General features: G+C 41.5%; 1 protein-coding gene across 1 annotated transcript in view; it reads left to right on the plus strand.

Annotated features, from left to right (window-relative positions):
- Positions 1 to 14,525, plus strand: part of LOC117441813 (putative zinc finger protein 66) — a 31,587-nt gene extending 17,062 nt beyond the window's left edge. Inside the window, exon 3 of the mRNA XM_034077831.2 lies at positions 9,659 to 14,525. Within this exon, the coding sequence (XP_033933722.1) occupies positions 9,659 to 10,501 (843 nt within the window). The 3' untranslated portion in view covers positions 10,502 to 14,525. The remainder of the gene's footprint in view (positions 1 to 9,658) is intronic.

Raw genomic sequence — 14,525 nt, forward strand, 5'->3', positions numbered from 1 at the left:
TAGTCCCAGTCCACCACTGGCTACATGACCGTATGATCGCCCATATTGACGCACCTAATTCCTAAACTTCTAACAGATACAATATAAGCCGATCCTTCAGCCTCATGAGCTCTCAGACACGTTCAAAATTAAACTGTCATCGCTGTCTGAGCTTGCTGTTGTGTGCGCCATCGTGCGTTTACATGCAGATGCTGGGATCCTGAACGGTGCAGCTGGAGCGCTGTGCCCGCAATGACGTCACACATCATTTGGCGGGACTTGAAGAATCCCTGAGAAGATCCAGAAAATTGTCAATATTGAAGGCAGATTAATGGTTATCAAAGTACAAATATCCAAAATCAGTTCAGCAACGGTTTTCAAGGGGACAATATTTACTCAAATTGATGGGTTTGGATGATGGGGGAAACTCGTGTCACAGGCTCTTTAAGTTAGAACTTCTGGACCTTGCTTCCAAGTCGATAACTTTGTCCTCCATGACCTTGTTTTTACTTTCGAGACTCTGTACCTTTGCCTGTAGGTGGATGATGGTGTCCTCAGTGCCAGAAATGCGCAACTCTGCATTGTTAACACGTTCCATACATTCTCCAACCTCATTCCAGCAATTGCAGCAAACACTCCACCCTGTCTGATGGAGAAGTCTGTTTTTAGGTCTTTGATAGCCTTGAGAATTAGCAAGTTTCTTGTTACTTCCTCTTCGGCGTTCCCAACATTCATCATTCATCCCAACATGCATTAGCTGTAGGTTCTTCACCCTGTATGGATGGGCCAAAATCTATTTTAGATTGGGCTTTTCCGCGACCTCTAACGGATTTTTTTGGGGGCATCAGGGTATTCTTAGCAAATATATTGCTCACTTTTTCGTAGTTTGTTTTTTGGTTTTATATCAGGATTAGTAAGATTGTTCGGAGGAGAAAGAAACACGTCTGTCTAGTGCGACGCCATCTTGGAATCGTCTATCGATAAACAACTATTTTACTCAAAATTCGAAATGTACACATTTTAGACATGAATTACAAATGTATATACAGTGTTAGTCATACATTACAGTACGTTTGTGAACCTAAGACTTTGGTAAATCGAAATCTAAAAAATGGATGACATGACTAAGTCAGTGTTTTCACAAGTTTTGAAGATTTAAAAAATCGGATGTCAAATGTTCAGCTTTAGAGCTAATTATCTCATCACACAGTGCTCTAAGGTGAGTGACTTTATACCAAGAACAGACTGTCCTGCACACTTTGATATGTAACACACGGGGTGCCATGTATAACAAGTATATTTAAAAGGTGATTTAAGGAGACATCTAAAAAAGACACAATAGGGTTAATGCGCCGTTTTTGTATTACTATAATGAACAGTAATACGTTAGGTGCATTCTTTATCACCATCATGTTATAGTGATACAGTTAGTTTGTGTTAGTTTAGTTTTTCAAGACAGCTTATATCGAGCACAAACATTCGTATGCATTGATGTTGAAGTACTTAGGCTACGCCACTTCCGGATCCCGGGGGGCTACAGCTGGCAGCGAGCAGCCCCAGAGATAACTCTTTTTTCATATTGTTTGTGTATTCATTCAAGCGGGTCAAAGTTACAAAGCACTTCACATCTTATTAATCGGCCTAGTTCTACCTTACAAGTGGTAATGTTATCTTTAGAAAAGCACCGTATTTAGGTCAGCCTTCACAGTAACGGTACGTCCACACAGCAGCTTTTCAAAAATCTTGAAAATCTTGGAGCTGGGCGTGTCTGAAAGCTTGGGGATTTTTTGCGAGCAACGCAACCAACAACCAATCGCATGAATCTCCCGCCCCCGACATACAAAGCAAAAAACCCCGGGGATTTTATGTGAGCAATATATATATATATTAGAGCCGGGACTCGATTAAAAAAAGTAATCTAATTAATTAGAGGCTTTGTAATTAATTAATCGAAATTAATCGCATTTTTAATCAAATATACATATTTGACCTGAGAACAGTGAGAAGCCATTTTCATATGGATTTTACTCCAAGTGGTCTACAGTCGAGTGCAATCCAGTGAGCTGGTTATTTTCTCAGACGTGGACTGACTTATCCTGGCCCTGAAACCAGTCATCTGGTCCTGTGTGGGTTGGGTCAGGGTGTGGTTCCTTGCACTCGGAGTCGGGCTAACGTCCACGCTAGCTGCTACATGCTTTGCATTTAGGTGATACTTTAGGCTTGATGTGCTGCGGTGATATGCAAATAATTTTTTGCATAATTTGCACACAACCGTGCTCTTATCGCCGCTTCCATCCGTCCGTTTTTTAAAACAAAATGTCCCATCCACGGGGCCGACCAAAGCGGTCTCATCAGCTTGTTCGTTCATGTTTGACTATTGTTCACCGTGGTTTGTTGTTTGAAGTACCATGCTGAAGTCATGAACGTTAGTTGGTGCTCCAGTATAATCGGTACGCCTGAAACTCATCCAGTGAGAAACGTTCCGCTGTGCAAAAATAAGTGCGATTAAAATGCGTTAATTTTTTTAACGCGTTAATTTTTGTGTAATTAATTAATCTTAATTAACGCGTTAAAGTCCCGGCCCTAATATATATATATATATAAACAGGCGAAAACCTACCAGTTTCACACACTGTCTCTGCCACCTCCCTCCATGCCTGGTTCCTCCGGTTTGTATCCGTTAATAGTTCTGGTCGTAAAGAACCGGGTGATTTGCTACCGTAATTTCTCGTTTGGAATATGAGGAAATGAACTGCGGTCTGGTTCTCCCTGCTTACACGCGGTTTGATTGGCTAGCGCTTCTACTGTCAGATTTGCATAAACGGGATTTGATAGGCTGACGCATCCAGCTCAGCTTCAAAAGTTGAACATTGCTCAACTTTTGAATCCTGGAAATCTTCGCTTCGCTCCCCCACAATGCAGTTACGCGAAAAGCGAGGCAAAGTAACGTCATCCCCATTCAAAGTCAATGGGCAGAGAAGCGTTGGAAGATTTGTTTAAAGCTGCTGTGTGGACGTACCGTAAGGCTGCATTAAATGTTGTAATATTCATTGTGTATACTGTATATGTATATTAGGGATCGACCGATATGGCTTTTTCAAGACCAATACCGATACCAATTATTAGTAATCAAGGAGACCGATAACCGATATTTGGTACCGATAGGCTATACATTTGCAGTAAAATCAGAAAATCTTGGTGTCAAAAACTCCAACACAACTTCTTTGAAATGCATTTAAGCATATATTATGTTTAATGAACTTTTAAACATCTTACAACTGGTTTACTCTCTGTGCCCTTTTCTTTAGTGCAGCCATCTGCAATGAGTTAGAGAGAGACAGAGAGTTAAAAGTGGGGTTGCAGGCTGACATGCTTAACTAACAATAATGCTTAATTTATTATATCAAAACAATGCCTGTCTTTCTAGCAAAACATCCCAATAAGCTGCTAGCAACTGCAAAACACTAGTGCTAGCTAATGTTTTGCAAAATATTGTGAGGCTATTGCAGTAGACCTAACGTTAGTCTAGCCTCACTTCTAATATTTTGCTAAACATTTGCTAGATACATGTTGGCTAGCTAATGAGGCTCCACTCGCAGCCCCCCCCCCTCCGCACCACAGTTACTCCACTGCGAGACGCTGCACACACCACCAACTCTGACTGAATTCCCGCGTCCCTTTGTAACTGGGAAACTGATAGAATTGGATCATAAGATTGTGGTGTTTTTGCAACTTCAGCATAGGGTATTGGGATGTTTATTGAACTTCGGCTTTCGACTGATTTACCTTCGAAACACATGTAGGCCTATGGCTCTGCCACTCAGCGCTGCTGCTTGCTTCAATCTGTGTCTGCGTTCTTCGCACCTGCGTGTAATCTGAGAAGATCCCGCCTCTCTGGCTGGCTCCCGCCCGGAAAATTGTCAGTGTTGATTGACACTTGAGTAATAGCCTATCAGATAGTGCTGTGGGCGGGACATTGCTCGTGTACAGAGAGTGGTGACTGCAGCCAGAGAAAAGGCTGCATCAGAGCCAAAGTTTTATCGGCAATTTTATAAAAAAAAGGCCGATACCGATAATCGGTCAAATGCGAAATATCGCCCCCGATAATCTCGACCCCTAATGTATATACAGTGGGGCAAAAAAGTGTGCAAGTTCTCCCACTTAAAAAGATGAGAGAGGCCTGTAATTTTCATCCTAGGTACACTTCAACTATGTGAAACAGAATGGGGGGAAAAAATCCAGGAAATCACAATGTAGGATTTTTAATGAATTAAATTCCTCGGTAAAATAAGTATTTGGTCACCTACAGTCACACACAAACTCCACTATGGCCAAGACCAAAGAGCTGTCAAAGGACACCAGAAACAAAATTGTAGACCTGCACCAGGCTGGGAAGACTGAATCTGCAATAGGTAAGCAGCTTGGTGTGAAGAAATCAACTGTGGGAGCAATTATTAGAGAAGAAGCATTTCAAGGTCCTGGAGTGGCCTAGCCAGTCTCCAGATCTCAACCCCATAGAAAATCTTTGGAGGGAGTTGAAAGTCTGTGTTGCCCAGCGACAGCCCCAAAACATCACTGCTCTAGAGGAGATCTGCATGGAGGAATGGGCCAAAATACCAGCAACAGTGTGTGAAAACCTTGTGAAGACTTACAGAAAATGTTTGACCGCTGTCATTGCCAACAAAGAGTATATATTATATATATATATATATAAAAAAATAAATATATATTTTTTGTTAAATGGCGGAGCATGTAAATGCTGCGACTTTTGGACTCGCCAGTTTCGGCACCGTGCCCCTCTCCCCAGCCTTCTCCTTGCAAATGTGCGGTCTCTGGTGAACAAAATGGACTATCTACGACTGTGGATTATAAACAACAAACGGATTACGGACACAAACATTCTGATCTTCACAGAGTCATGGCTGCATGAGGGCGTTCCTGATAGCGCGATCGCGTTACTAGGCCTTCACTGCACCCGTTCGGACAGAACAGCTGACTGTGGTAAGATGCGCGGAGGAGGACTGTGCATTTATGTCAACAACTCCTGGTGTACAGACAACAGCACCATTACCAGGCACTGTTCTGCCGACCTAGAATTTATCATGGTTAAATCCAGACCCTTTTATCTGCCCAGAGAATTCACTTCCATCATTACAATTGCAGCCTATATACCACCCGATGCTAATGCTAAGCTAGCTATGAAGGAACTGCATGTAGCCATTAGCACGCAACAGACATTACACCCGGAGTCTGTCTTCATCATTGCTGGAGATTTCAATCACTCCAACCTAAAGACTGTTCTCCCCAAATTCCACCAACATGTCTCATGTCCCACAAGAGGAGATAAGACCCTGGATCATGTATATACTAATATCAAAGATGCATATAAGGCCCTCCCTCTCCCCCATCTGGGTCAGTCAGACCATATCTCACTGTTCCTTCTACCCAAATACCACCCCCTTATCAGACGAGTCAAGCCCTCGGTCAAGACAGTGAAAGTCTGGCCTGCGGGAGCAGAGTCCAATTTACAGCATCAGCTTCACATCACCAACTGGAACAACTTCGCTTTAACTACCACTATGGATTCCCAAGTAGACATTGACGCATACACCTCTTCTGTTTTGGATTTCATCAACACCTACATCAGTGATGCCACCACCACCAAACATTACATTTCACTTGTTAGACGCTTTTATCCAAAGCGACTTACATACTCAATACTGTGGGCAATCCCCACAGGAGCAATTTGGGATGAAGTGTCTTGCCCAGGGACACAACGACATGCTGACTGCAGCGGGGTTTGAACCTGTGACCCCCTGATCCGAACACCTACGGACAACCCACTACGCCACACGCCTCCCAAACAGATCAAAATATTCCCTAATCAGAAGCCATGGATGGATGGGCAGGTCCTCCAACTGCTGAAAGCACGTGACACCGCCTTCAGGTCAGGAGACGCGCAGGACTACCGTCTAGCCAGGGCTGAGCTGAAACGGGGCATCAAAAGGGCGAAGCACTGCTACAAGCTAAAGATTGAGGAGCACTTTAACACCTCTGACCCCCGACGCATGTGGCAGGGGTTACAGACCATCACAGACTTCAAACCCACCCGGGCCTCCCCCCCGTCCACTGACCCCTCTCTTCCAGGTGAGCTTAATTATTTTTATGCTCGTTTTGACATGGTCAATCATGAGGTAGCCACTAGGGCCACTCTCCCTGCAGACCATCTGCCCCTCACACTCTCCACCACAGATGTGCATGCTGAACTGAGCAGGACAAACACACGTAAGGCCGCTGGCCCAGATGGCATCCCCGGACGTGTACTCAGCTCTTGTGCTGAGCAGCTGACCAGAGTCCTGACTGACATCTTTAACCTGTCCTTGGCCCAAGGAAAAGTCCCCACGTGCTTCAAATACACCTCCATTGTGCCTGTTCCCAAGCACGCCTCTCCAACAAGCCTTAATGACTACCGACCCGTGGCACTTACATCGACCATCATGAAATGTTTCGAGAGGCTGGTCCTGGCTCGGCTTAAATCATGCCTCCCACCCACACTTGACCCCTACCAGTTTGCCTATCGTCGGAACAGGAGTACGGATGACGCCATCTCCACAGCACTACACCCTGCCCTATACCATCTGGATCAGAGCAACACATACGTACGATTCCTGTTCATTGACTTTAGCTCGGCATTCAACACCATCATTCCTTCAAAACTGATTACCAAGCTCAGTGACCTTGGCATCGACCCCTCCCTCTGCAACTGGATACTGGACTTTCTCACAAACAGACCCCAGCATGTTGGAATAGGCAAGCTCACATCCTCGAATCTCATCCTTAGCACTGGTCTCCCACAGGGCTGTGTGTTAAGTCCCCTCCTATATTCCCTCTTCACACATGACTGCAAACCTGTACATGGCTCAAACACCATCGTTAAGTTTGCAGACGACACTACAGTGCTTGTCAGCAACAATGACGAGACGGCATACAGGGAAGAGGTTATTCACTGTATTTATTTATTATTATTATCTGTGTATGTATTCCTATTTATACATTTCCCATCTATTTACCTTTATTTTTGTATCATTTATTTTGCTACATACTTCTGATAATTGTGTATGTAACTAACTGTTTTGCAATCTGGTTAGACCATCCTTAAATTTCGTTACACTGTGCTTACATTTTTGTAATGACAATAAAGTAATCTAATCTAATCTAATCCATAACAAAGTATTGAGATGAACTTTTGTTATTGACCAAATACTTATTTTCCACCATAATTTGCAAATAAATTCTTTAAAAATCAGACAATGTGATTTTCTGGATTTTTGTTTTCTCATTTTGTCTCTCATAGTTGAGGTATACCTAGGATGAAAATTACAGGCCTCTCTCATCGTTTTAAGTGGGAGAACTTGCACAATTGGTGGCTGAATAAATACTTTTCTGCCCCACTGTACACTTGCTGTGTATTGCTTTTATTTGTATTGAATTGTATTATGTTTATAATAATAATACATTCGATTTTTAAAGCACCTTTCATTGCTAACAGCAATCCCAAGGTGCTACAGGAGGCATAATAAAAACAAACAAAATAAACAAAAGTTTAATCAAAAGCTTTTTTTAAAAGAAAGGTTTTTAAGTCTTTCTTGTAGGCGTCAGTGGCCTACTCAGGTGGTCTGGGAGGGAATTGCACAGGTGAGGAGCAGCTGCACAGAAAGCTTGATCCCCCATTGTGCGGAGTTTGGTCCTCGGGGGGATCGATTATCTCGGCAAAGGAGAAGTGCTCACTATCACAGATCTTTTCAGATTTGTGAACAATATTTGAGATAAATGGTTATTTTGTGTATATAGAAAATGTTTTAGATCTTTGAGTTCATCTCATGAAAAATGGGAGCAAAAGTGTTGCATTTATATTTTTGTTCAGTGTAGATTAAAATCTCCTCCCATCAAGATAGTGATGTCAGTGTACTTGGCCAAAATGGTGATGAGAGGGCACATCAAGGAAGCCTGTGCCGAGTTTGGAGCATAAATATTCACTAATATGCATTTTTCATTCTGCAATTTACCTCGCAAAACCAGATATCGACCTTCCTTATCACTAACCAAATCAGTCATTTCAAAAGATATTTTCTTAGATATCAGTATACTGACACCTCTCATGCCTCTAGAGCAGGGGTATTCAACTACAATTAAACGAGGTCCAGTTAGAGAATATGTCCCCATGCAAAGGTCCGGAACGTCAAAATGTCTAACTTGCTTTATGAATTAGTGTGATATATATATTGAAGTAGCCTGCAGCTTTATCAACGTCTGCATGTAATCAACAACTGACTGCCAATCAAATAAAGAAAGTACAATTCAAAAACAACAATATTTATTGTCAATTAACATTGAACTCTACAGATATACAGTCAAATACTGTGGATATGTGTAATGTTCCTCTCGGGCAGCATTTAAAAATAAAATAGAGAAAATAAATAAAATAGCTTTTGAAAATATGTGCATCTTAAAAGTGCTTAATTTTAGATAAATACAATTAAGTGTAGCAGCATGAGTTTCCCTTTTTCTTTGTTAACCGTTTCACATCATGACTTAACAGTTTCAGCCGATTATAGAACAATATCAGTCTTTACACATCATAACAATTGAACAGTTTTAAAGTTTCTCTTTCTTTCCCTCTTATAAGCCTCGCTAACACTCTGTACTGAAGAGCACATGTGTTTGAAAAGCAGGAAATAAAAAAAGAACTCACCTTGAGATAAACCTGCAAGAAAAAAAGCATTTGAGCTATTTCAGAAATAATCCTTGACGTGGTTTAAACAGGATAGCGTTTTATAACAACCAAATTTAACTTTATCTCCGGTAGAATTCTGATCAGGCATTAGCTCTGCCTTCTCTTATTTATTTTTTTCAAGCTAAGGACCCAAAATCTGCATTTCTCTAACAGGGCTTCAAAAGAGGGGTTTGAGCAATATGAGGCATGGCTACAATGGGTGATCTGTTTGGTATTTTGAAATAAAAACTTTACAGACATGTTTTTATATAGGTATGGCCCTACAATATATTTTTCAAAATATAGCATGATAGGTCCACTTTAAACAAATAGCTCTACACCCCTGGCTGAAATCTCCCTAAAATTAAGTCTGAGTTCGAAATATATCTCAAATAATGTATGAACTGCCATTTCCTCACATAAACATAACAGTGAGCAATGAAACGGTTGTCTCCTGTGCGCTCCACTTCCTACTTGGCGCACCGGATACTCTCTCTCTCTCTTTTTTTGTTTTTTCATTGCCCTTTAGGAGCATCGTACAATAAAAAAAAAAAGCAAATATTTTATTTTTAAAAGTAAAGTCCTTTCGAATCATCTGTCTCAAGCCTAAGTCAAGTCTCAAGTCATGAATACCAAGTCAAAGTCAAGTAGAGTCTTTTATCAATGTTAGTCAAGTCTCGAGTCAAAACATATGCGAGTCAATTCATGCGACTCAAGTCCCCCACCTCTGGTATATACTGTGGTTAGAATGTTGCCGTATTACTGGATCAAATATAATAAACACAAACAGTACAAGTAGTATTTTGTTAACTGTATATGTATTAAGTTACTTTTTATTGTGTTAACTCTATATGTATTTATGCTTTTTAGATTTAATTTCTCTATTTCTCTGTCCATCTATTTTAGAAACCGAAAGGAAGAGAGAGACGTCACAGCTGTCAGCAATGTGACAAATCCTTTGCAACATCTGAATATTTAAAGCTCCACCTGCGTATTCATACTGGAGAAAAACTGCACAGCTGTGAAGAGTGTGGGAAAACGTTCACGACATCGGGTGCTCTCAAAACACATCATCGTATTCACACTGGAGAAAAACCGTACAGCTGTGAAGAGTGTGGGAAAACGTTTACTCAATCAGGTCCTCTAAAAACACATCAGTTTATTCACACTGGAGAAAAACCATACAGCTGTGAAGAGTGTGGGAAAACTTTCACTAAATCAAGTAATCTAAAATCACATCAACGGATTCACACAGGAGAAAGACCGTACAGGTGTGAAGAGTGTGGGAAAACATTCACAACATTAGATGCTCTCAAAACACATCATCTTCTTCACACAGGAGAAAAACCGCACTGTTGTGAAGAGTGTGGGAACACATTTACTCAATTAGGTACTCTCAAATCACATCAACTTATTCACACGGGAGAGAAACCGTACAGCTGTGAAGAGTGTTTGAAAACATTCACGACATCAAGTGCCCTCCAAAGACATCACCGTATTCACACAGGAGAAAAACCTTACTGGTGTGAAGAGTGTGGGAAAATGTTCAAGACATCAGGTGATCTCAAAAGACATCAACGTATTCACACAGGAGAAAAACCTTACTGGTGTGAAGAGTGTGGGAAAATGTTCAAGACATCAGGTGAACTCAAATCACACCACCGTATTCACACTGGAGAAAAACCATACTGGTGTGAAGAGTGTGGGAACACTTTTTCTCAAAGTATCAGTCTTACCACTGATAGTTAGTCTGTCCTTAGTCTTAGTCTGTCCACACGGTTCCGTCCGTGTCCGTGCTTGTGTGTCCGAATCGGGAGATGAATGTGATGGTTGTTTGTCTTTCTGAATTGAAGTCTGACTAACAGTTGTTTATGTTCTAACCAGCGTTCACACTATACCAACACAAGGCCACATATATGCTGTTTCTCCCGATTTAATTCATGTTTGTAACGTTTCCTGATCTATAAAGAATTGTTTCACTATGCTGTTTTTAAACTAGCTTTCTAATAGCCTTGTTATTCTTTTATAAAATATTATATGTCCAGGGTTTAATTGCTAGCCTCGTTAAGCTGCATTGAAGGAATTTAGTTTCACTGTTCATTAATCGGCCGAGTAGTTTTTCGAATAATCTGTTTGGTTAATAATATGTTGGGACTTTAAACTTTGATTGGGATGTTTTGATAGTTGAGTTGGCAGTCTGTTCTGGTCTAAAAGAAAAACCAATGATTAATGTATCTAGATATTTATGAAGTTTTCAGTCTGATTCTGTTCTCTTTTGTTAAAATGATCAGACTTTACCAAAATAAATAAATACCTTAGAAAAAGATGCATATCCCTGCATATTTCTTTGTTTTTCAGCACATTATAAACATGTCATTCCCACGTTTTAATGAATAAAGACAGGAGTGAACTGTTTTTCACGAAACTTCTTAATATTTAAAAACCTATTAATGTGTCATACCAGATTAACGGGAAGAAACTCTAACTGAGGATATGAACAATTTTTACCAAAACAAAACACAAGTCTCATAAGAAGCGTCTAAATGAACCCTGAGCGAAAAAATTCTAACGCACTTGGCACAGAACTCAAGGTAAAGATACTCTTATTACTTATCGTAACTGCACATACAAGATATCCGATTAAAGCCGAGATTCCACAGATTATATAGGTATTAGTATCATCACTGAGCGATCAGAACTCGCGACAGGGGAAGCAAACACAGACTTCACAACACGTAGCATTACGGAGCAAACACGGGAGATCGTCTCACCTTAGCTGTTATTCTGATCAAAAGTCGTGTTCAATGGCATTAAAACGATAAAAACGCTGTTGAGGGTTAATCCATAGGTTAATCCAATGTGTCTGTCACTTTGAAAAAAGTATTGATAATCCATAATTCCATTTTAATGTAAAAATCGGAGAATAAATATTAGCTGCTAATGGTAGCCACCAGAGTTATCGCAGCTTCCGGTTTTGGCTACGCGTAACTCTCACTCCTTATTTGGTAACATGTGTGTATGTGGAAGCTCCCCTCGATTCCATTGGCTCTAGCGGTTAAAAAGAGCTGTCAATCATCAAAATCGACCAAGGGGGTCCAGAGATAAGTCAAATCCACCCAAATGACCCCAGACGTGGTTTTGTTTGCTAAATCTCTCTAAAAAGGTCAAGTGATACAGGGTAGGGGTTTCACCAACTAATCGGCTAGTCGACTACCTTTACCACTAGTTGGCGCTGTAGGCCCTAGTCAACTAGTCGTGAACAAAATGGAGACAAACGTGGGGGACGAGGATGCCGACATTGGCGCTGAGGTGCTGCAAAATGCTCCAGCAAAACACGTCCGACATTCAGGAGTCCTCATCTTATGCGCAAATTCGCCGCAATTATGCGCTCTACAGTTTCAGTTTTAGCTCCGGCACTAAAAGTTCACGAGCGTGTTCCACTAGCATTCCACTAGGACCTCATTTCGAGAGCAACAAGAAAAAATTGGTCAACAGTAGGGTTGGGTACCGAGAACCGGTTCTGAACCGGAACCGGTTCCAACATTTCGATTCCAACGGCATAATTTAGACATGTGAATTTCGGTTCCGCTTTTCGATGCCTGAGGAAATGTTTCTCGCCGCTCTCCGTAGCCTACTGTATGACTGCGGCGGAGCAAGAAATGTAGCGTTGTACTCATAGATATATATAAACCATGATATAAACATGTATTTATATATATCTATGGATGTACTTACACTTCCTACACCGTAACCTGAGACCAGGGCCGGCCCGTCGCACTGGCCTTATAGATGTTCGCCTAGGGCGCCAGATCTGTGGAGGTGCTACGCTGACAGCTCTGGGAGAAAAAAAAAAGTTTTGACCGTTGGAGCTCATCCTAATTTTCGGCCTTGATGTAACAACATTCATAATTAAGTAAATGTAACACCCTTTTCATCCCGGTTACACTTTTCATTTGCCCTGTACGATGGGCGCTGTAAGTGATGAAAATGGGGGATGTTGGCTTATCTAGCAACCGCAGCTCACAGCCAACGTGCGAGTGAGCATGGGAGCGAGCGAGGGAGAAAGGGAGGGCGCTGTTGTTATTAGCATCTGGTGCTAGCTGCTCTAACAGATATTAGAAGAAGATGTATCTACAATGATGTGGAGGGAGAGTTCTCTCCAGTCAGACTGAGAGGCTGATAACTACAGCTCAGTGAGGTAAAGGACTCTGAGGCTGCGGCCACACGAGGACGAAAATGGCTAAACGCATAGGATTCACGCAATCGCTAAAAAGCTTCCGTCTGTTAATAGTTATCCGGATAGTGTCTGTCCACACGAGACCGCTCCGTTTAGCTCCAACCGCTGGAGAAGCTGCAGTACATATGCAGGAGCCTGTACGTGGCGATGTAACTTCCTCCACAAAAGCAGCGAAGAAGCATGGTTGTCATGGCCCTTCTGTTTATTCTCCGCGGTGGGGGCCGAGGGAACCGGGCAGAGTTTTTCGCCAGTCAACGTGAATTAAAGTTTAAATCTTCCGACAAAATTATAAAAGTGCCGGTCAAAGGTCTTCTTTGTTATTTATTGAGCTTTAAAACAAATGAATAACGACTCTATATAATATAATAATAAAATACACGGAGCCTCTCTTTTTACTCCCTCTCTTCGGACAGCGTCAGTGTCTGTCTCATGCAGCAGCTGATCCAGTAATGAGTAAAATAAGATATGAATGAACAACAAAAATAAAATACGTTACATGTATTTGTTATTGGCTATGGTGGGTTATTGGTTATGCTCACATACTTATTTGATTATTAAAATGTAAACTGATCTTTTTCATATGGGTGTTTAGAGTTGTACCCCCAAGATCTAGTCTCTAGTAATTCTGCTTAAAGTGCACCAGATTGAACCATTTTACTTTAAAATGTTCAAACATTTCTTCCCGGTATGCCTGAGAAGGCAGATATGCTTGCTTTTCTCAACAAGAACTGTTTTTAAATGGGGGGTGGGGGGCTTCCTTTAAAAGTTGGACTGTTGCACTGTTGTAGCTTCAGTGGTTCTCAGGTTACAGTTACATTGCAGTGAATATAAACAGACTGATTAATGTGAATATTACTGTAAACTAACCTGTGTAAAAGTTTCTGGAATAAATGTAATTTTTTTTGGTGGAAGAAGCATGTATCATTTTTTGTACCCTGCCCCTCAAAGAATCGGAATTGAGAACCGTTAAGAACCGGAATCGAAAAGTAGAATCGGAATCAGAATCGTGGAAATTCAAACGATACCCAACCCTAGTCAACAGTGGCGCGGATGAGCTACGGGATTACTGCCAGCAGACACCCCATATCCCCACAATGGATAACCCTCTGAAGTGGTGGGCACAAAACGCAAACCGCTTCCCCCGTTTAGCCAAGCTTTCCAGGAGCTACCTGGCTAGCCACCAGCACCCCAAGTGAACAGATGTTTTCCCTGGCAGGCACCACTGTCACCCGACAGCGGTCAAGCCTCCTTCCCTCACATGTTGATGCTTTGGTCTTCCTTAACGCTAACCACAAAACCTGGAATGGTGGACATCGTTATCGAGGAGGACAGTGACAGCGAGTAAAGTGTTGCGCAATGCGCAGTGGATTTACGTTGCATTTATGTTCTTAACAGAGTTTTTGTAGTAGATTTGTTGAGTCCAGTTACTGTTTTTTATTTAATCAGCCATGTAACAGCATGTAACACAAATTAAAATGCTGCTTTGTTACAGTGTTTAACTTAACTGTATGAATTGCAATACAAAATACAGTTTTA

Source organism: Pseudochaenichthys georgianus, unplaced genomic scaffold, assembly GCF_902827115.2.
Source record: "Pseudochaenichthys georgianus unplaced genomic scaffold, fPseGeo1.2 scaffold_200_arrow_ctg1, whole genome shotgun sequence".
Taxonomy (NCBI): Eukaryota; Metazoa; Chordata; class Actinopteri; order Perciformes; family Channichthyidae; genus Pseudochaenichthys; species Pseudochaenichthys georgianus.